The sequence below is a fragment of the Macrosteles quadrilineatus genome, unplaced genomic scaffold (assembly GCF_028750875.1).
Source record: "Macrosteles quadrilineatus isolate MER2022 unplaced genomic scaffold, UCM_ALF_1.0 Scaffold_5__1_contigs__length_97177068, whole genome shotgun sequence".
Classification (NCBI taxonomy): domain Eukaryota; kingdom Metazoa; phylum Arthropoda; class Insecta; order Hemiptera; family Cicadellidae; genus Macrosteles; species Macrosteles quadrilineatus.
The window spans coordinates 70,484,975-70,508,935 of NW_026542598.1; the positions used below are offsets into that span (position 1 = coordinate 70,484,975).

General features: G+C 35.1%; 1 protein-coding gene across 2 annotated transcripts in view; it reads right to left on the reverse strand.

Moving 5' to 3' along the window:
* Positions 1-23,961, reverse strand: part of LOC128993929 (cubilin-like) — a 100,652-nt gene that overhangs the window by 694 nt on the left and 75,997 nt on the right. For both annotated transcript variants that reach the window (XM_054418053.1, XM_054418052.1), the window contains exons 53-68: positions 22,290-22,515; positions 13,867-14,054; positions 11,717-11,860; positions 10,846-11,023; positions 10,014-10,259; positions 9,292-9,406; positions 7,736-7,977; positions 6,422-6,645; positions 5,621-5,786; positions 4,586-4,788; positions 4,041-4,103; positions 3,370-3,502; positions 2,477-2,649; positions 1,664-1,826; positions 1,030-1,170; positions 595-701 (exon numbers count right to left, since the gene is read on the reverse strand). In XM_054418053.1, coding sequence (XP_054274028.1) covers positions 595-701; positions 1,030-1,170; positions 1,664-1,826; positions 2,477-2,649; positions 3,370-3,502; positions 4,041-4,103; positions 4,586-4,788; positions 5,621-5,786; positions 6,422-6,645; positions 7,736-7,977; positions 9,292-9,406; positions 10,014-10,259; positions 10,846-11,023; positions 11,717-11,860; positions 13,867-14,054; positions 22,290-22,515 — 2,712 coding nt within the window. The remainder of the gene's footprint in view (positions 1-594; positions 702-1,029; positions 1,171-1,663; positions 1,827-2,476; positions 2,650-3,369; positions 3,503-4,040; positions 4,104-4,585; positions 4,789-5,620; positions 5,787-6,421; positions 6,646-7,735; positions 7,978-9,291; positions 9,407-10,013; positions 10,260-10,845; positions 11,024-11,716; positions 11,861-13,866; positions 14,055-22,289; positions 22,516-23,961) is intronic.

The window sequence follows — 23,961 nt, forward strand, 5'->3', positions numbered from 1 at the left end:
TCAAGTAAGCGTACTATCCTCGTTCCTTGGTCCTTGTGTTATATGTTACAAGTGTGTTCTGTGCTCTATCCTTAACAATTTAAATTGTTTGAATCACAAAATCGTAGCACATATTCACATTTAATACCCCAGAGAAACTGAATCAAGGGCCTTATTTCAGTTTTGCACTCTTTCTAAATGACTCAAATTTCAAATAAATCAAAGTTTACATAATCAGTCTTGATATTAGACCGATCCTTACATTTTAATTTAACTCCATTTTTTTGTTGTTGTAAACAAGTTGATCACATCTTTAATCTGCTTAGACAATTTTCTAAAATTTTTGCTGAACGAAACACTTTTTATTAAAACTACTAGGGATTGCTCTGACAGTAACACCGGTAACTGAAATCTTTATTTTTATTTGTTAGTCCTGACGATCAAGAGGCCAATCATAAAATATCTAGTATCCCGTCATTGTTAACTAACTATCAAAGTTAACCTGCAAACCCCCAAACGACCCACATCAGTTAAGAATTCCAATGACGCACATAAGTTCCCTAAGCTGTGACACACCATTTTACTTTTTGAACATGATGATGAGGTTTTACTTACTTGCCCGCAGTATCGCGAATGCACAGTTTCCAATCCTGTTTTCGTGTCAACGTCGTACAGTTGAATATAATTTGTACTGCATGTAGATGTTACTCCGATGTCAAAAACTGTAAATTTAATAGTAATTAATTATAAACAACAAAGATGCCTCGTGATCACATACTATAACTTGATTACCTTTTTACAACTTTAAAAAAATATACTGAATCACAAGTGTTAAAATATTTTAAAGCTATAAATATGAGTACTGATTCTGAAAATAAATGTTAAAACAATTAGTTTTCCTTCACAATGATTAAACAGTACACCAACCATGTTTCAACCTTTTCCAATTCTCAATCAAAAAGAAAAATTATAAACCATGATATTTCCACTTCATTAAAACTATTTTAAGAGTAGTTTAAAACTAAGATAGCACATATAATTGAATCTTACATATAAAGTTGAAGTATATTTTACTGCCATGTGGTACTGTAATGTCCCAACGACAAGCAGAGTCTTTCTTGTAGGGTGCGGGATATAGTGGGGAAGAGAAACTTCCAAGTATATCATTGAACCTTCCACCGCATCCTCTACCTATTGCAACAGATGAGAATATATATAGTAAGATAGAATACAATCGTTCTCATGAGGTACACCTAACTTACAGTAAAAGTAGACCTCTTATCCCATTGTTAAATTTGAAGCCTGTTTTGACGTGACTCTGTTTCATGTTCGTAACATTTGAGTACGCTAATAGTGACTAAATGTATCTAATTTGTTTTAGAGATTTTTCAATATATTTCATTCTATTCCCTTATAACACCAGACGAGAAGCTATTTATATATCAAAAATTTAGTTGAAACTGTTTAAAAAGAAGCTTAATCACATAAAACAAATATTAAACAACAAAACACTACCAACCGACAGAGCTATCCTCATAATTTGCTTTATATTGTAAGACAATATGATAAGTAATACTACATGTGTAAAAGTTAACATTAATCATAATGATATGGGATGTTAGAAAAATTAAGCCAAAAATCATAGAGAATATAAATTCTCTTACCATTTTAAACACCAAAGTACCTTGATCAGTTGTTGTGTAAGTTATATCGTATCGTGCTACATTCTTGAAGTTGTTGAACACTAAGTACATTGAAGGTCCCTTTGAAAACACTGGATTTGGACGTTTGAATGGTGTGCAGTAACTTGCCACTTCTTCCGCCTGATCATTAGGACCGTCGTAAATCTGAAAAAAATTTGAAATTTTATCTGATTGGTTTGTAATCAATTCAGCATCATGGCATACACAACTGATTTCAATAATTGATAAATTAGACTCCCTCTCTCTTATCCTGATTAATTGGGACTATAAGGCCAGTCCTGATAACAGTGTTTACAGTCAAATGCATGTCCCCTAAAACTTGTCAAATTAGCAACGTCTAATGCATACTATATAAACCAATGCAATAACGATTCTTACGCAGGTCCGCTTTTATAAACGGGCAGACTAGGCATATGCCCAGGGGCGAGGGGTCAGTAGAGCCCTGGGCGCCCCCAAACCACCGCCTGCCAGCAGTAGGAAAAAGAGGGGCGCTGATCTTGGGTTTGCCCAGGGCTCCACTGACCCTTAAAGAGGGCCGTTCTTACGTAAAAATATTAAAACTAGGGACCTTGGTGTACAATAGATAGTGCGGGATAGTGACGTCATGAACCAGCTGGTCACTGTACAAACACCAATTAGTCTGTCTACTGAATTGGCAGAAATTTTTATTTGGCAGAAAGCAGAAATTTGGCACAACATCTACCACCATTATGGGGATATATTCGTCAACTGTCATTACCAAAACACGAAGCAGATATAACATCTCCCATCTAAAAATGGTTAATCAAACTTACTTTCAGCCCGGTGTTTGCGTTTCCCATAGAGAGACAGATGAACGTGTTGAAGTACAATGAAATGGTGACGTTGGACTGTGCCTGACTTATGTTGATGTTGCAAGAGTCACTAAACTGGTACATGCTGTTGGCCACCACTCTACCATACGGAGTGGTCAGGTTACTGTTACAATCTGGAACAAAACAATAGTACAGTCAAATAGACATTTCAGTCTCACCATTGACATTTGGATACTAAAAGAGACATCTCATCTACTGTATATGGAAACAGCTATAGCACTTTTTGATTCTAAAAGATCGATGAATGGGCCACTCAAGTAGTGTACTATAGTCTAACATTATATTTTATCCCTTAGTTTTTAAACTGTGACACTTTAAGTCCTTTTCCTTGGACTACACAGGACAAGAAAAGGGGAGAAAATTTCTGGTTATATGCAATGAATGCTTTGTCTGGATTTTTTGCCGGTCAGCATGCATACACTTTTGTGAGAAATTACTCCTGTCAGTTGCCTTTCGATGTCCTTTAGTATTGTCCTAGAGATAGGGTTTATCTGTTTTGTTTCCTTACTTTGTCCTTTCCTTGACCCTTCCTTTCCTTAGTAGGGTAGTAGAATCTTTAGTCAGCAAACTTAAAATTGATGAAATTTCAAAAGTAACTGTTTTTGAGGATTTAAAATCTGATATTCGATTAAACACATTCCTACTACAATGTTAATTGCACTTTTACTTTCAAATTTTATATAAATTCCTTTTAAAACTTGGAGAGATAAATGTTTTACTCAAACTAAGGAAAGACAGACCATTTAAGTAGATTAAAAACAAGCTGAAAGAGTAAACGTTACAAAAAACTGTTGGCACAAAAAAATCGTAAAACAATTACATTTTTTTCTTACCCTTCTTCATCTTGAACTCCATTTTGAATCCTGTATGTGGTCCGGCTCTGTTTGTTGAGTATTTCACCTGAACTGAGCGAGCTGACATTGTGATATCTGTCGTCCGATTGCCACAGATTCTAACTGGCGTGCCCTGGCGTGTCAAACCACAACAAACACTCAACAGTAATCTTCATCATAGTAAAGCTTTATAATGTATTCATAACTCATTACAAAACTGTTGTCATTCCCATTCAAGTTATTATTATTATTACCATCTGAGATGGGGACGCCATCTATGTGCGTATTTTAACCGAAATATGGATAGCTTTGTTACTGACTATAAGACCACGTGTTTCATTAGTCAGACAGGACCATTTATTAATAATGAATATTCAGTTACTCGGTCTTTCAACAATACAATATTGTTGAATTGCATCATCTAAGAGCAAGGATAGTTACATTACTTATTTACTAAATTTGAATACTATAATACTCATTGAGGCTGGCAGTAATTTAACTTTAAAAAATATTTAAAAGAAACTTAATAAACCTGTGAATGTGAACATGACCAAAGTTAAGAATAGCAAATACTCAGTTAAATTAAATAAACACACAGATAGCTTGATCCAGCCTACAACTCTAAAACCTTTACTCTAAAACAGTAGACATAAATAGCACAATTTACTTACCACTGTACGAGATTCAGCTCCTGAACCTATATTGAATTCGGGCAGCGGAAAGTTTCTAACAAGCTAAAACAATACAAACAATCTTTAGTAATTTGGAAAAAAGTGTGTATACAATACCCCCGCCACAGCAAACCTACAAACTAAGCGAATTTCCTTTTATCTGATTCAGGGGCGTAGCCAGGTTTGGAGTGGCCTGGAGCAGAAATTGCTTAACTGACTGAACTAAAACCACTGCTCAACAAATGTCAGGTATAACCTGCAGCCATCTTGGTTGAGTTTTGTGTTTCAATCCCATAGATTATGTGAAAGTATAAATTTGGTTAAGTTAGTCTGATCAGACAATGTAGCTGAAAGGGTTAAAATGGAAAACAGTAAAACCATGTAATTGGTAACTTCTTATTAGTCTTGTACATTGTTAAGGAAAAAAAATATTGAAATGTGTTGCTTTGATTAGTTAATCCTTGACCTAACTTGCAAAATGATTATGTTGAACAAAATTTATATGGTATTACAATCAATTTGTTTTAAGGGATTAAAATACTTACAAAGACTTTTTCTACGAGAGTGACGTAGTTGTTGGTGCACGGGGATGGAATGTTGACAGATGTAAATCGTACAGTCAGTAATCCACCGCCTCGTGGGGTGCTTATCAACCACAGACAGCTCTGAATGTGGTCTCCAGTGAAGCTGGGAGACTCGAGCACTTGAGTTTCTGACGTTGCGTTCCTCACAGTTACTCCACAAGGGGCTAAACAAACATTACATTATACTTAGAATTACAAGTGGATGTTTTACAAGGGCTGTCCACTGAGCTTGAGTCTAGACACAGCGATCTAGTAAAAATCCAACACTAGGGCTGAGCTCCTTACTTCCCCCAATACTAGTTAGGGTTGCTTCCCACCTTTATGCATCACTTGGTATCATCGTGAAAGCCTAAACTAGGTCAAGGAAAGTTGATTCTCCTGTCAAGTAAGAATTACGTTATTTATAGGATTTTTGTGAATTAAGCGGTCAGCTCCAATTGAAATCCATTACCAAATTAAGGATAAAGGTCTATAGATGTAAGAAGTGTGTGTAAGTGGAGGGAGTTGAAGAAGGTTGTACATTGGCACCACAAAACCGGAAAAAAAGAGCGTTCCTCAATTTGGAAACGGGAGCTCATTGGAAACCTCAATTTACACACAACCCTCATGCATACAGGATGAAGTTTTCAAATCTAAAAAATTGAATTATCTAATAAAAAAAAATCATACCACTTTCCTTGAACACATAAGGGTTTTCTAGAAAATAACATACTTTTTGGCTTAGCGTACAGTTGACAGGGCTTGCTTCAGAATGATCTTATATTCAGTACTCAACGAGTAGTTGAAACATGCGATTGCTGTGCCTGAACAAAATTCTGAATAAAGTAGATTGAAACATTAAAACAAAACACATAACAAAATATTTCTGTAAGCTTTTGTAGGGTAGGAATGTAACAAAACATTAAAATCTTTATCTTTCTAAATTTTACAGGCTTACTTCGTCATAGTTTCTGAAGTTCCACAGCAATTTGGCTTAAGAAAAATGTGTTAACTTACAAACAAAAGAAGTCACAGATATTTGGAAACCAGAGGTTTGCACTGCCCCGTCGGTGAAGAAATGTACAAATAGGCTTCCCATGGATGAAGTCAAGACGTTGGGTTCAGCCGTGTTCCCACAGAACCGTTCTATCAGGGTGGTGGCGTCATTTTCCCCGTCATGAACCTAAAACACAATAAATCGTGTGGTCAAACTGTGGTACAAGAATTCTTACAGAACTAAACAAGAATATGAAGATTTTTTTATATTTAGCCTTTGGCTATTGATTGTAAGCATTCCATCCCATGTTAAAGTTTAATCTGAATCAAATTGTAAGTAGTTGAAATGAGCACTAATAGAGCAACAAATGTGAATTACTAATTTTTATCAATTACGCTAAATTTAAACTAAAGTCAAACCGATTGGACAACTTATTGAAGGATGTAGCATCATTTATGCCACATAAAATATCTCAGTAACATTAAATATTGGAGAATTTAGAATTTTAGACTGAAGAACCCTCTGTGAGTGACTCATTTAACTAAGTTCTCTTTTATCCTAATAAAAAACAAGCTACTGCTGAGGGCTGATCCATATAGATGGGATGTCTACTTCAGTATCCAACAAGTTTAGCTTAGTTTGAATGAACTTTAATTTTGAGGTTCACATCACATTTACAGTCACAGTATAGGCTAAAACCTATCAAAACTACACCCAGGAAGTCATAAAATGTATCAGCTTTGACAACTATAAGCATGAGTTATGTCAAAAACACAAATTTATTGCAAATTCCCTAATTAAAACCTAGAAAATTAACCTACCTCGAGATAGTCGCATGTGCAGGTGTTATTGCCATCAGTACAGTTTTGAACGTCCAGCCTGTCTATCTTGATCCGCACCTGATGGGCTTCAGGCGCAAGTATCAACCAATCACAAGACAACAACGGCTCGTATTTGCCATCTCTGTCTACATCAGGCGCCTGCAGGATGTACGGCAAAGTGACATTGGCTGTGTAGATCGTTCCGCCGCACTTCTGCTTCTCACCTAGACACGGTACAGTGGAACGAGTTGAGTTTGAATTGGGATGATAGTTTCAATCAGAACAATAGCTTGAATCCGAAAAATGGTTTGAATTGGTATTTTGAGTTAAAAAAATAGTTTGAACACCATTGAAAAAACATGCTTAGTAATAAATGGCTTGAAAATGGGTAAAGCTCACTTTTGGTGGTCCATTGAAATGGCAGAATCAACATGATTTTAAATTTCAAAGTTTGAAAGAATTTCAGATGTGTAGAATATTTTATGGCTACTATCCATAATGCAGTAAGTTTACATTGTGGGGGTACCAGTTCAAAAGGCAAGGAGTGCTTTTAAAATTCAGAAAAAATACAATAATGTTAATGACCTTTTCCAGACAAAAACATACTGTGGAGAAAATGTTTGGGAAGTGGCGGTCCCAGGGGGGATGGGAGGGATATCCCCCCCTCCCGAAATATTTTATATTTTTTGAGCGGAGCGAGCGAAGCTCTTATTAGCTAACATAAATACTATTAGTTTGAGCATATTTTAGAGCTCAAATACGTATAAAATATGTTTTTTTGCTTAAAACTCCATATTTTTCCAGGGGGGTGGCCCGAACCCCCCTTTATTCTGGGGGATATTCCATACCCCCAGCCCTCCTGTGGTCATCCCCCCCGAAATGAAATCCTGGGGACGCCACTGTGTTTGGGAAACAAATCAAAATGTTAATCTTGTCTAGAATATATATACTGGAATGCATACTTTTTATGAAGAGAAATTTGTTTCTTGTTGCGGAAGGACAACATTCTCATAGTTATGTTACCAGAAACATGATGATGTTACGTTTCTCCAGATATGCTACTTTTTAGTTTCTTAATGAAATGTTTGTGACAGGAAGGTTTTTTACTTGACTTAAACAACTTTATTTGAAACACAAAATCATATAGCACATTTTGGAGTTTAGTATATCCCTGCTATTTAATGAAGAGTCAAAGTCAGGTCAAGAGGAGTAGTATAGATTTTCTTTAGCTTCATTTGAACTTTCTTAATATAGCTATACTGCTGTAAAAAAACTTAATTACCGGAAAACCCTTTAATTTAAACATTTGCTTACCTAATGTAAAACCAATGGCAGCTTCAAACCCTAGAGTTAATGAGGTCAGTAGCGATGAGTACTCGCCAAAGAAGTAATGTATGGCCATTTTATTATCAGAAGACACGTATCTTGATTTCTTCGGGACGAAAAATCCACACAATGTTTGGATGAGATGTGATTTATCTGTGATATTGTGTCCATCATACAGTTTAAGTCCATTGTCATGGCAAGATACAAAACCAAGGTTTGATTTTTTTATCCTAGAAAGAACAAAAACGATTAAGGGATATTAGGCAATTTACTATCGTAATTTGTTGTTATTTTATTACACACTCATTCAAATATAGTCATCTTAAAAATGTGTAGAAAAATAGTAACTTAATTGGGGGGATTGAGTCTCCTTTCAATAAATGTTACAAAAGAAAGAGTCGGCCATTTTGCACTATGACTTTTGTGTAAATTAACCAATTTTGTAAACATTTCTAAATTTTAATTTCTCGTTGTAAACTTACACGGATTCACATAAAATTCATGGTTTAATGAACCCAGTGATTTAATTTCTCATCCACTTAGGAACATTAAAAGTCATTGATAAACACACCGAATCAATCAGAAGCAGAATAAAATAAGACCTACACACACTTTTAGCGAATTTCCCTATAGGGAAGTATTAGCGAATTTCCCTATAGGGAAGTAGCTATTACCGTAGGTGGCACGGTAAGACCTAGACCCGGGACCGATTTACTTTTTCATTTTGATGTCCCCAGAGGCCAATAACACCATTCGTTCAAATTTTTATATATGTATATATATATAGACTTATATATATATATATATATATATATATACGTCCGTGAACGCGATAACTTGAGTAATTTTTGTCCGATTTTGATGAAATTTGGTTTAAAGGTGTAAAGCAGGATAAACTTGAATGAGTTCGCGAACCAGCACGATCGGACCATGGGAACGGGGCTTTACGGGGGGTTTTATGGGGTAAAAATTGGTTTTTCCCACTTTTGACCCTCAAAACACAAAATTTCCCGATTTCTCTTTAGACCTTTTAAAAGAGCTTAAAAAAACAAATAATTTAGTATATAAAAGTTTTTTTGTTCGATTATTAGTAACGGATAAAATTAAAAAAATTGTACATTTAAAATTCCCATGTTATTCTTATGGAGAATATTGTCAAATGTTGTAGTTTGCTTGTTTATGGATATATTTTGATCAAACTTGGCAAATTTATTTATTTTGTACTAAGCTATCAATATTTTACTCAAAAACACACTTTATTAGTTTCCTTGTAGCAGCAAACCTAGGTACTCGAAACCTAACCTAACCTAACCTAATGTTATTAAAATATATTTAACTGAAAATCAATTCAGACAAATGGAAATTCGCTTAGTCGGCAGGTTTGCTGCGGCGGGGGTATTTTATGTAAGTATCTGTTAAACTATAGAATTTCAAATTTGTAGCGTGTTCGATATGTGGATATGTCTATTGATTCAAAAATAATAAAATCATCATGGTACACCCATGCTTCTTTTGCCTTGCTAGACTTACTACCAGATACTTACTTGACGACGACCACTTTTCCCTCAGGGGCAGTAATGTACCAGGTACAGCTTCGCAGCATCCTTGAGCGTTCAGGACTGCTGATGGTGGTGGGGGAGGTAACATTACCCCCACATTCTGAAAAACACCACAATATATTAAGGTAAAGAACTTGCAAAACACAGATTGTCAATAAAACTGTGCTTATTCTGTGAGTAACTTAACATTGAAAACGTTAAGTTTTTTTTCCGAGTTGTCTGAAGTTCCGGGACTCACAGTTACTTTGGTGGATTAAAAATTCACTAAGAAAAATGATCTAAATAAAATGGGTGTATTCTAGAGTGTTGATACATTACATATCAATATTTAAAACTAACATTACAAATACAAGTAGTTGCATGTATTATTATGCTGGTCAGTATAGTAATAGATTTTTGGTCAAAAAACAGCAAAAATGTTTTTTTTATATAAAAGTTACAGGTCTAAAACAGTTCTTTGTCTCTCTAGGCTAGAGGGCAAAATAATCAGCTAGAGTTAAGAACATCAGATGATGTTTTTAACTATTTAAAATTGTACAATTGTGAATTGATCCCTAATTTTTCATATATCATATTTATTTTCAAGAAAATAAGAACAATTTCATTCATCCACTGAAGAGCGGTTTTCCAGCCTTGGATCTGCATCTAGACTCTTTACAAGCAGTCAAAACCGTTACATTTTTCTACTATTGATTGACATCACTCACCGATTAATGAGTAACGGAAAAGAAACCCTTTGAAGCTGACAAATTTGTCGGTTCTGAAGAGCAGTTGGAGTTTGTCGTTGCTGAAGACAGGTTCCGGGATGTCAGAGCCGCAGTGGGTTGTCTCTTTGACATTGGAGTATTGTTGGCCCCAGCGACTCAGTACGTCCGACCTCAGCCACGACAACATATTATTGGCAGGCGAGAACGTGGTGATAGTGACATTGTCAAACCTGCACTGCTCACCTTCTGCAATGTAATTGACAAATAGTAATAATTTATTTTGCATATTTTATTTTGCACATTGGTGCACTTTACATAGATTGTAAGAATTTAAGTGCTTTCTGTTATGATTGGCCGCATGTTCATTGTTCATACACTCATGCTTGGGATTATTCAACTCTACTTGCTGAACTGGAAGCCACTCCATTCAAATAATACATTTATTATACTGAGAATAGGTGTAAGAAAGGATAGGATAAGCAGGCTTACCTTAAGAAATGTAGGCATCCACTTCATTCACAACAGAACACAGGAGAAAACACAAAACAAAATAAACATTGGATATTTCGAGGCCACTGGCCCCTTTGTAACATGGAGAGTCACATTAGATATTTTGAGTCATATTTAGATATTTAGATTGTTGTGCATACCGATGGTTCAGAATTTTCAAAGTTCAAGGATCTTGTCATAAGTGTGAACTGTAAGAATTGTTAGCATAGTGCCCACAAGTTTGCTGAATTGGATTTACAATGTATGAAAAATAGAGCATCATTGATTTAGCCACTTATAGTTAAACACAGTTATTATTCAATTTTGATCAAGGTAATCTTACCGTATGCTTTTTCAATACCGAAATCTTCGAATACACCGTAAATACTTCGTAGCTTAGGAGCTATGAGGGTGTAGTTGCAGTTCAAGTCGCCAAAGTATGACTTAGGGTAGTTAGGAGAAACGATGGTACCATTGCCTGTCACATGGATTATTCCCCCACATAAATTCTGCCATGAAAGCTATAGAAAAAACAACACATATTTATTTCATAATAAACACCCTCGAGTGTTGGTTTATTGTTGCAGCAAACAATAATGAAAAACCACTTATTGGATACATAGGAAAATTTTCATAATCTAACTATTGGGTCTTAAACTAAAGTCGAAAGTGGTCCAACATAAACTTCAACATTATGTTAGTATTGCAATAGTTTAACAGTTTTGAAATACAACTTTAATGATATGAAAGTGTTTCTGTCATCTTACTTGTCATCAGAAAATTAAATAAACCTTTTGAAGCAGTAAATAGTGCTCAGGCACTTTCTCAATTGAGTAGATATATTATGCAACTATTAGGGATTGAAATGAGAAATGGCAAAAAATGAACCATATAGCTGTGGGGGGTTTCTAACGATGAACAACAATATAGTATACGATAATTTTTGCTCTTTGATGGCCTTTCCTAGTGAACTGTCAAGTCTTCAAAGAACAAGCGAGGCTAGAATTAATTAACTAAGGACCTTGGATTTAGTTTTGTGAAGTGGAGATATTTTTGTGTTGTTTCAGACTTTATCCTAGGACAAATTGACACAATTACATAGTAGATCAAATGGTACAGTTACATAGTAGTAGTTAGTTAGTAGTGTTTTCTTTTTTAAAACTTGAACTATCTCTACGCCAACTGAAGAAGCTTCACTATACTTATATATTCACCTTAAAACCGTCACCAGTAATCGAAGGATTTGTACGGAACAAAACTCTAAATTTGTTTCCTGAAGCCTTCATATCAGTAGGTGGGACTCTACCACAAATGTTTCCACCAATTTGTTTCCAATTTTCTTCTTGCCAATCAAAAATCTGGAACAGAATAATTTTACTTAAATAAAAACCTTACTGGCTGAAATAATGGTGAAGCTAAACACATAATATTGACATCAACAAAATAAAATTATACTTAATCTTCATTTTTGTTTTGATTTTCACTAAATAGGGCTGCTAATATATTAATATAGTACATTAAAAACAACTGTGCACCCTGAACTCACTACAAAACCCCATTTTTGACCAAACTTTACAATTCCAATAGCAATGAATACAAACCCTTTTAAGGAGCAAAGTGCTTATGGAGAATAGTCAAACTGGAATTTTACCACCAAAATGAGCTTCGCTATGATCGCTCGCACAGCGGCCGTACTACTCTATCTCTCTCTCTCTAAGCCAATTCTTTGTCTCACTCTCTCTCACTCTGTCAGCTGACTTGGCTACGTGCTTGCGACAGTCTACCTAGCTGCCGCGGGAACTATCGAAAATTCAAATATTTTCAGACTTAATTTTCTACAAAGGCATTGCGCTTCTTGATGGGTTTGTAATCATTGCCAATAGTCAACCAATTTTACACTCCTGTCACTTTAATAAATGATCTGTAAAGTCAAATTATAATTCTACACAAAACCAATAATTTCAAGCTTTAATTCGAGACCAAAATCAATGTTATACAACAAATAGTTTTTGCTGTAGCTCTCAATAACCCAACACCCAACATTCATCTTTCTTCGTATTAGAAGAACATACTTCAGATTCGATTAAGCCTAAAAAGATCCTGTGGGTGATAAAATGGGTACCAAAAATATTTTTTTAGATTTTAAGAGAAAGCATTAACTGATAAAGAAGCGGACGAAGCAAAAGTCTGATCTAGAGTTAAGTTCACAAGAACAGTGGGAATGAAGCTAGTAATGTGGAGCTCACATATAACGGATCCAAAACTGGGTTCCTAGGCAAGGCTAGCAACTTGAAAGGTAATAAATATGGACCAAGGGCGAATTTAAGGGGGGGGCCTGGACCCACCCAAAATAATGGATATGAAGAGAAAATATGTACCATAATATGAATCGTTTATCATGAATCATTCACGAAGTCATTGGCGTGGCAGACAGTGATTGAGCATATATACCGGTGACAGAAGATTAATAAAGAGTTCAGTCAGTTCAATGGTAGCCATTGTTATTGTTTGTTATTTACATCTATTTGACATAATTATCTTGTAATGAAATGTTAATGTTTTGCAGTTCGCACAAAAGAATCCTTATACAGTAGTAAGAACCCCTACGAATATGATAACCACAATCACGTATTTGACTCCTTATGTTCGGATAAGTGTTTACAGATGGGATGTCACATTGTTAAATCCTATGTTTTTGATTTAGTAATTGAAATATTTTCTTCATTTGGCTTGAATAGATACATTTTTATGATTTAACGGAATGCGGTATAATCATACAACGGGATCTTGATCAAGAAAATGTCACATTTAGCACAAATTACCGCGGCAAAACTGAGATAAAGTATCATGACGTGTCTACTATTAATTACCAAACCTAACCTTAAATTAATCGCGGCCTCCAAAAATATTCTATATCCTCTACTTAATTGGACACACTTGAGGAGTATGAGATATACAAAATTAACATAGACGAAGGAAGCAATGAATACATCCTCAATGATAAATACAGTTCAAGTCACTTTCTCTCTTCAACACAGTTAACTTATCTGGAACAGTTGACCACCGGGTTAATAACAGATAAGGTTGGGACGAAGTTACATAACCCCTGTCCAGTCTACCTACAACCACCACCGTGTCATGATAGCACTATTGTGTTTTGTGTATGTAAATGTCTCGTGTGTAATGTACTGTTTCGTCTGAAATTTTGAAGATTTTCAACGTATGTAAGCTCCAAAGATTGTAAGGGAACATGTCAGCTGTAAATAATTGAAATATTGATGTAATTTGGACAACTAATGGAGGTAAATCTGAAATATATATACATAGTCCAAATATTTTCTAGTCCCTCAGTGTTTCATCGTACCTGAATGTAGTCATTTTTGCAGTCCGTAGAGTTCTCCAGGTTGAAGCGATCCTTCAGTGAGATAGCTGCGTGAGAGCCAGGAGGCAACACTACTGTCCATTCACACTCCGTGTTGTTGGGGTAGTCGCCAGTCCCATAGTTGGGACTCTGCAGGGACCCAGTAGGCAGGTGAATAATGCCTCCGCAAGCTGAGGGTAATACATTTGATTGTTAAAGAGAATATATTTCATTTTATCGTTTTACAGCCAAAGTTCGATCTTGCAGGATATTTTTTTTTGTGCTGGGCAGAGAAGCAATAAATTACAAAAAGCCTGACGGCTCCAGTCAAAAAGTGACTGTCCACCAGACAGGCACGTGAGTGTCCCCAGTGATTAGTGATCTTAATAAATAATAGTGCTTTACAAACATTGTACAAAGTGACAGTGCTCGATTAGCGGGAGAACGTGGCAGAACTAAGTACCAAGACCTATCTTTCGGGAAGATAAAAATATAGGCATAAATACTAAAGTTACAAATCACATTAAATAGGTTACAGTTCCGGCACATCATTTTCTACAAATCGAGCACTGCATAGTGACATCTAGTTTTAATATTGTAGACACTCTGAAAAGACATCAATGAGGCAAATTGCGCATCGGTCTTTACTGAACAACTTCAAGAACAATAAGGTATATAATAAGGTATAACAATAAGGTAGGTGACTTTTAAGTTCAAGTTCAAGTTTATAAACATTGGTTAAATTGTCTCCCCAAGTTCTTTTAAAAAGTTCAGTTTTTTTTTAAAGTTATTGTCGGTAATGTGCATGCAATACAGAACATTGAAGTAAGTTTTATGAACTGTAACAACCACTGATGTATTTTATTGGCTCATAATATCTAAAACTTAACTTTTAAAAGCTTACCACTTTTCCTTTCAAAAAGCACATGTTTTTCCACTATACAAGTTTTCAAGTTTGAACACAATTCACAGACAATTTTCAACTTAAGAGATATTTCAACAATCAGGTTGACAGCTATTACACAGTTTCAACAAATTAAAACATAACCATAGATACAAAATAATAAATATTAAAACTGAAGACAGAAAGGAAGCACTCATCTTTGACTTCAGCAGACACTTTCCTGTTCTACTTGGACCTTATGACGTATGCTTCCACCACCACCACAACTCAGGTTCATTGATGGAATCAAGGTACACCAGCAGACAGCTTATCACATGCTGATAAGCCAATGTAAACAAACCTCATATCGATTTGTCTCAGATACATCTATACTACTGTCACCATTAACAAATTATTTATGTTTCTTGTTTCAATTCATTGATTGAATTATTTGGTTTAAGAACATGACTCTTGATAACAAAAAACCTAGCCCATTTATTAAAACAAGGGCTCAATCTAAGTTTAAAGAAAATAATGGACTGAAAAAGAGTCCTATACCAGATGCAAATGTAACTAAAAAAATAAAAAATGTGTCACCGGCACTGCTAAAAAAGGCAGTATCAAAAAAATTTGTACAAAATGATATTTCCTTATTGAACTGTAAGACAAATATAGATAGTACATTGGAAGATAAAACTTGTCCTGTGAAAAGTTTAAATGATTTGGAGAATAAATATCAATCATTGTTAAAAGAAAATCAGTTGTTAAAAGAAAGTGTTGAAAAGAAAGAAAAGAAACTTGAAATTATGGGTCAAACATGGCTATGGGATGAAACCATTGCTACTTACTTTGAAGTTTTGACAATGAATATTGTGGGAAATAATGGTGATGTCTTTCTGATGAATCCAGTGCTAGTGGAGGCAGTTAAAGGGTTGGAAGACATCAACGTTATATTGGATCCTTTACTCCTAAAAGAAAAAAACATCCTACTTGTCCCTATTAACAACGCTAAGTATGATCCTACAAATAAAGATAGTTACAAAACCGTAGAAGGCTCACACTGGAGTTTAATTGCGTATGAAAGGCAATCAAACAATTACTACTACTACGACTCAATTAAAAATAGCTCTAGTGTAGATACTGCAAAGCTAGTGTGTAGTAAGCTCTCGAAGTACTTGCAAAATACGGAAGAATCTAATATCTTAGCTGTTCAAGGACCAGTACAAAGGAATTCATATGACTGTGGTGTTTTCATGCTACATGCTGCTGAGCAGTGGCGGTTCTAGGACCATGTCAAGGGGGGGGCTACCGGGGGGCTTGGGGGGTGTGGAGCACCCCCCAACAAAGAAGGGGGGTCCAGGGGGTCCTCCCCCGGGAAAATTTTGAATTTTCAAAGCAGTTTGGTGACTTTCTAAGGCCATTTTTAACACCCAAAACCGTGCCCATTTGTCCATAAACTCCCATTTCACCTGTTGTTTGTCATGAGCAAATAGACATTTAAAAAATTAAACTATGACGATTGCTTTCATGAATTTCAAAACACACTGTAGACTACGGCCATATCCTCCTAAAAGCCGTTGGGCGACTTTCTACAGCCAGTTTTAACGTCTAGAACTGTGTACAAAACCTCCCATTTCCCCATTTATTTGTCATGAATAAGTAGACATTTTAAATTAAATCTACAGTAACTATGACGATTGCATTAATTCATAAATCTCAAAACATATTGTAGGCTACGGCCATATCCTCCTAAAAGCTTTTTACTGACTTTCTAAAGCCATTATTAATGTCTATATCTGTGGCCAACTATTCAAAAATTTCTCATTTCACCTGTCATTTGTTTTGTCATGAGCAAGTAGACATTAAAATAATCAAGCTATGACGAACTTGCATTCATGAATTCCAAAACATAGGCCTACTGTAGACTACGAAGCCAAATCTCCTAAAAGCCGTTTGGTGACTCAAAACATAACGGCTAGAACTGTGTCTAATTGTCCTATAACCTTCCATTTCTCCTGTTTTATGTCACGCAAGCAAGTAGACACGTTTATTAACCTTACGTTTTTCTCCATTTCATAGATCTGTCACAATATTTATAGTATTGAATTCAGTAATAGCATTGAATATATAAACTTTAACACTTAGTGTTTATATAGTCAATGGTAACAGGCTAGTGGTGCTACCGCTGATTGCTGATTGATGCCTGTGTAAAGTTAGTGGCTAGCAGACCATTTGACAACTAACTCAGGAAATCAGCTGTTTCCCCGTCCTCGCTCGCGCGCTCGCCTTTGCCCTAGCATGTCAGCTGACTGCTGTAAAAATTGGATGATGCGTACAACTTTCCATAGCGTAATATTGTTTTATTCGTTGTGCTATTATTGTCCACAAAGTTTATCTATGTGAAACTTAATACTACTCCTGCCATCGCTCATTAAGTTTAATAAACCTACGTTGATGTCTGTTTTATGACAGTATTTAAAGGACGAAATGTACGTTAAAATTTATTTTTCCAGGGTCCAAGGGGGGGGCTTTAGCCCCTGTAGCCCCCCCCTTGGAACCGACACTGCTGCTGAGCATATTCTCAAGCACTATAAAAGCAAAGATTTTTTCAAAACTCTAAATATCCCTGACTTGTCTGAAACAGAATGTATCCAAAAGAGAGTGATTATTGCTTACATAGTGATCAATAACTTTTCAACACCAAAGAGCATTATTCAGTCACTTGTTCTCCAGACAGACCTTCATTCAACACCACAACCTAGCTGTATTGACTCTGCGGTGCAAACAGACATTGTGTCAGAACCTACTGGAATTGATAACTCCAAAGTTGTTGCATCAGGTAAAACTGATTCTTTAATGAAGAAGCAAAAAGAAAATACATGTCTCAAACAAAAAACAAGGCAAATTATTACTATTCTAAGTGACAGCCATGGAAGGAGGATTGACCAGCTTTTGAAAGACAAGTATGATGAAAATATTGAAATTAATAGTATTGTAAGGCCAGGTGCAGTGATAGATCGCATCATAGAGGAATCTCAACATGTTGTGCGTACGCAAAACAACCATGTCGTACTTATTGCTGGGGCAAATAATATTTATAATGGACAAACTGAGTCATTATGCAAAAAATTAAAATCACTCGTAACATCCTTGAAACCTTGTAAGGTGACTGTAGCTAGTGTTCCTTTTAGGCACGATCTTCTCCTTTCTGACCAGATAAATGAAAACATAATGAACTATAACTTATTTGTTCATGAAATCTGCCACACACTCAAGGGAGTAAATTTCCTGGACCTAACAGGTTTCTCTAGAAAATGCTTTGAGAAATCCGGAATCCACTTCAATAATATTGGTAAAAATATAATAGTATCAAAAATAATGAAAAATCTTCAGCCAAACATCAGGATACATTCCAACAAACCGTCAATCATGAAAGATACTGATGATTCCAATCTTCAAGAAAAGACAGCAATTAGAGAGGACAACATCCCAATAAAAATTATTGAAGCTAATATGAATGACATAATACAACAATTTCATTCTGAAGGAACTAATGCTTTTGGTCATTGTATTTCGCGCGACTTTGAGAGTGATCGACACATGTCTGCTGGTGTAGCAAAAGTATTCAAAGTTCATCTGGGAAGTCCTTCAGAAGCAGATTTAGTTAGTGATCATCTGGCATGTCAGCGCTTGAATGGGGGGGCTATGACATATGGCCTTGTGACAAAACCCACCTACAATTCCAAACCATCTCTACAAGACTATGATATGTCCTTCAATCACCTGATAGAGGATTTCAGACTAAAAGGACTAAGAAGATTAATATGCACCCCAATGGGTTGTACAAGAGATAAGATCACACCTAATCATTTTATTAATAATATCTTACAGTTCCAAAGATCCACAGGTGCTGAAGTTTACATTGTTCTGTTTAACGAAGCAACAAAAAATAAGTCACTGAGAAATGGTCTCTCACATTTGGAGTTCAAAAATAAACTTCAAGACCTTTTACGCTCAGCTAACACAGCCAATCTCCAACTATCAAGAGTAGAGCATCCACAAACTCCTTCAGCTAATCAACCGAATAATCAGACCCCAGCATCATCTTCAATGAATATTTCTGTCAGTTCAGAAACTTCCCCTTGGAGAGGATGGCCACAGCGAGTTCCTGCGAAGTGCCAAACCTATCAAGCTGTTGCCAAGACCTGCAACGGTCCAGGAAGCCCATGTCCACCCACGGGAGTAGTCTCCAGACTTCAACTGTACCTTCACCACCAACATCTGTGTCAAGTGTAAGTGTTCAAAATCATGGGCAATATAGTGTCAGTGGAGTGAGCGTTCTGAGTTGTGATTTAAACTAAATAATCATGACAAAGAAAAAGATTCTGCATGTAAACAAAGCTTTTTAGTTAATACTAAAAATAGCAACACTCAAACAACTTTAAAAATACTACATCAGAATGTTCAACATCTGTCCTCTCGATTAAATATAATAAAAATTAATTTGGAAGAAATACAGCCTGATATAGTAGCAATATCAGAACACAAGATGATTGAATCCGAAATTTTGTCCCTACATATCCAAAACTATAAACAATGTTCATTTTTCACGAGAAAACATTTTCTAGGAGGAGGAGTTTTAATTTTAGTCAAAGATAGCATAAAAAGTAAAAGTATTAAAATTCCCGCTATACAAGATCTTATTGTTGAAAAGGAGTTTGAGTGTTGCATATCTGAAATTATTGTAAATACCTATAAATTTGTATTAGTTTGTTTGTATAGATCACCAATTTCTTGCTTCAGCCGCACTTTCTTAGATAAACTGGATTTAATGTGTAATCTGTTGATTAAAAATTTCAAAAATATTGTTATAGCTGGAGATATTAATATTAATGTTTTAAACAAAGATAAAACCTACAAATCCTTTGTGAATGTTCTAAAATCTTATAATATGGAATACAAAGTAGATTTTCCCACTAGAATTACCTCAGAAACAGAAAGTGCCATAGACAACATTATAACTAATATTAAGGATAAGAAATTAAAAATATCTGGTATTATAACATGTATTTCTGATCATGATGCACAGTTGTTTGAAATGGTTGATGTAAATAGTTGTAAGAACTGTGTAAACAAAGTTTATACAAGAAGCTTTTCGGATACTAATACAAACGTATTCCTTACACTATTGGCAAAAGTTGACTGGCATGAAGTTTACCAAGCAACAGTAGAAACAAAGTATGACACTTTCCATTCAATTTTTTTACACACCTTTGAAAATAGCTTTCCTAAAACGTTAAAAACTCAAAAGATTAACAACAACAATCCATGGATATCTCTTGACATTAAGAGAAAAAAACTGAACATTGTGGAGCTTGAAAAACAATACAGATTATTTAAAAATGATGACACCAAACACAAAATTAAACAGTTAAAAAAAGAGTTAAAGTTTGATCTAATAAATGAGAAAAAAAATATTTTGATAAAAAGATTTCAGAAGCCACAAACATAGTTAGATCAACTTGGAAAATAATCAATTCTGAGATTAACAACAAAACAAAACCAAACAGTAACATGCAAATCAGATCAAATGGTAAGCCCGAGTCGGATCCTGTTTTGGTTGGAAATGTAATAAATGATTATTTTATAAATGTAATTGATAACTTAGTTCTTCCAAACATCAACAACAATAAACTTCAACAATTGAAATTTGATGATCCACCTAAACCCACAAGCTACTTCAAATTCAAGCAGGTTGATGAAAGGGATGTGGAAAAAATAATAAGGTCCTTAACCAATAAATTTTCAACAGGTATAGATGAAATTCCAGTTGCTGTAGTTAAACAGGCATTCCCACTTATCTCAAAACCATTAACCCATATTATTAATTCTTCTTTAATTTCCGGCCATTTTCCTTGTAAATTAAAAATTGCTAAAATTGTGCCAGTCTATAAAAAAGGGGATGCATTCGAACCCTCGAGCTATAGACCAGTATCATTATTACCGGTTTTTTCAAAGATTTTAGAAAAAGTGGTGTACAACCAACTGCTAAACTTTTTAGAAAGTAATCTGTTGTTTGACAATGAACAACATGGTTTTCGCCCTGGTAAATCTACGATTACTGCAGGAATAAACTTTATTGAATCGATTATAAACTCAATCAACGAAAATGAAAAAGTAATTGGGATCTTCCTTGATTTTTCAAAGGCATTCGACAGTGTGACTCATGATAAGCTGCTTGATGTTCTTTCTAGTTTGAATATTGATAATAAGGAGCACAAGTGGTTTTCTTCTTACTTAAAAAATCGGCAACAATGTGTCCAAATTCAACATAAATTAAATTATCCCAATAGTAAATACACTTATACTCAAAACTATTATTCCGATTTTAAAACAATAAAACACGGGGTTCCTCAGGGATCCATCCTAGGCCCTCTATTATTCCTTTGTTACATGAGAGGATTGCCAAAAGCTATAAATGCAGGAGGTTCTGTATGCCTGTATGCTGATGATACCAGTATCATAGTTACAGGGGAATCCCAGGAAGAAATAGAGCTTAAAACATTTTTAAATCTTGTATCAGTCAGTGAATTTTCAAACAGTAAAAATCTTTTAATTAATTCAAATAAATCAAATTTTTTATCATTCAATACAAAACAGGCTAGATTAAAATTACAACCAAACGTTCAGCTAGATGGATCAAAAATTATTCAAGTAAACCATACAAAATTCCTTGGATTGATTCTAGACGAGAATTTGAGTTGGGATAAGCATGTTGATCATGTAGTAAATAAAATGTCAACTGGCATACATGCTTTGAGACAAATGTCTCATGTATGCAATATTAACACTCTCAAATCAATCTATTTTGCTCTGATCAACTCGCATATGGCTTATGGTATTGCTATATATGGCGGGACTAGCAATAAAAACCTTAAAAAAATTCTGAAACAGCAAAAGAAAGCATTACGAATTATCTTTAATATAAAAAATAGAAAATCCACAAAACCATATTTTTCCAAATTAGGAATCATGACGGTTTATGACCTATATATATTTGAAACCATTTTACATGTAAAAAAATTAAACACACAAAAATACAGTAAAAAATCACATACATACAACTTGAGAAATAACAGATATGTAGAACCGCATAAATTACAGATTTTTGAAAATAAAACAACTTTTATTGGTACTAAATTTCTTTATAATCTACCGAAGAATATTCTTTGTGAAGAAAAATATATCAGTTTCAAAACCCGCCTTAAGGAATACCTATTGACTCATCCTATCTTTTCAAGTAAAGATTTTTTTAATTCAAGGAATGTAAAATAAAAAAAAGAATTATTAGTGTCACTGTCATACAACAACATAAAAAAGTTTTATTTGTAACCATTATATTTTAATTAAGGACATTAGTTATAAGAAATGTGACTCTATTCAATGTATTCATGTAAATACAAAAAAATGAATAAAGATTATTTGATTTGATTTGATTTGATTTGATATCTACAAAAAGGCAACATAATCAAAAGTTTCTCACCTGTAAAATCCTCAGTAACTTTGATCTGGAAGCCTCCATGTGAGCTCTTCACTGGGCCAGAGTGGAACTCCACAAACAGAAGGTTATCCTGAGTCTTGAGTGTTGTCGGAGGCGAGTTTCCACACAGGGTGTCTGTCAGAAGTGGCGAGGACTGGCTGCCTCCGTTGTACAGACGGACAAAGTCTTTGCCACAATCCATGTCCAAATCTAGCTTTATAATCTCCACCTGCATAATATGTGTGTGTCCAGGTCTACACTTAGCAGACAGAATTATTCTACACAAACCAGAGACTTGCTAATCTGATCTAACTGGGATCAAATACTGTTCAGATTACCAAATTGCTCAATAGCAGTAAAATTGCATTAAAAAGCAAGCAATGTATTTTTTTTACTGTATTACATTACAACATAAAAAAACCACTGTTGATGAATGGATTTTCAGCCACAGACTACATACTAGCAATTATTTAAAATTTCCCTGTTCCATACAAATCAGCCTTTTTCCTTGTCATCAAAGTATAAGTAAAATTCACAACTTTCCTTTCAGCTGGACATCCTGGTCAGTATTTCAGAACACTAAGCTTTATTTTTAATTGATATGTAGTACCTTTTACTCCAATAGGGGGTTTGGATTGTCCGCATGAACAGTGTTCAAATCAGCGGGACTCTAGTGTCCTGAATTTAAACAACTGTAAGGTCAACTTGTGTATTTAGCCAGCCAAGTACAAGGTTAAATTATTGATGAATTCTATCGTTGCCATTTTTTACTGTCATTTCAACTCTTAAGTGTTTATTGATACATGGGAAGAACACAAGAGTAGAAATAAATTGCATACACTTACAAGAAAAATTTATGGTTATTGAGGAAAGGAGAGGAAGTTGTAGAAGATGGGTAGATGAAGTGAGTAGGAACAAGGAGAGGAAGGAGGGATATGCAAGATGGTGGAGGAAGAAGAAATGAGGAAGGATATAAGAAAATGGAGAGGAAATACCTAAGGTCAATTCCCATATTTGGACCAAACTGGGAAGGAAGAGTTGTTTGTGCTTTTTATTGATGATCATCAGCAAACATGTCGTGGTCGTGACAAAATATCAAATTATTTGTCATTCAAATAGGTCATTAATGAGAACGTAACATTTTTACAAACAATGCTTTGTAATGTAAAACGTTATTTGGCAATTTAGGTACACTGCTGCTTTCAAGTTAGGGTCAAAAACTTCAAACCATGTTAAATGTGGTGTGGCAATCCTTCTACATATTACTAGTATACTTGTCACAAAATTATGATTTTAAATGTTTACCTTACCTTACCTAGCTGGCCACTCAAACCTAAGCAGGTTTTTGGCCTCTCCAACAGCTTTGCGCCATCTTTCTCGGTCCTTCATCATCTCCTCTGTAACGGACATCCTTCTCATATCCCTCCGGACTTGGTCCCACCATCGCAGCCTTGGGCGTCCTAAAGGTCTTCTTCCTACAGGTACAGCATCCGTCACTGTTCTCAAGACTGACTCTTCAGGTCTCCTGTAGACATGTCCTGCCCATCGAAATCTTTGGCTTTTAATTAATGCAGTAATATCCGAATCTTTGTAGACCTCACGTAATTCTTTATTTGTTCTAATCCTCCAAATTCTTTCTTCTTCAATTGGGCCATATATACGTCTGAGAATTTTG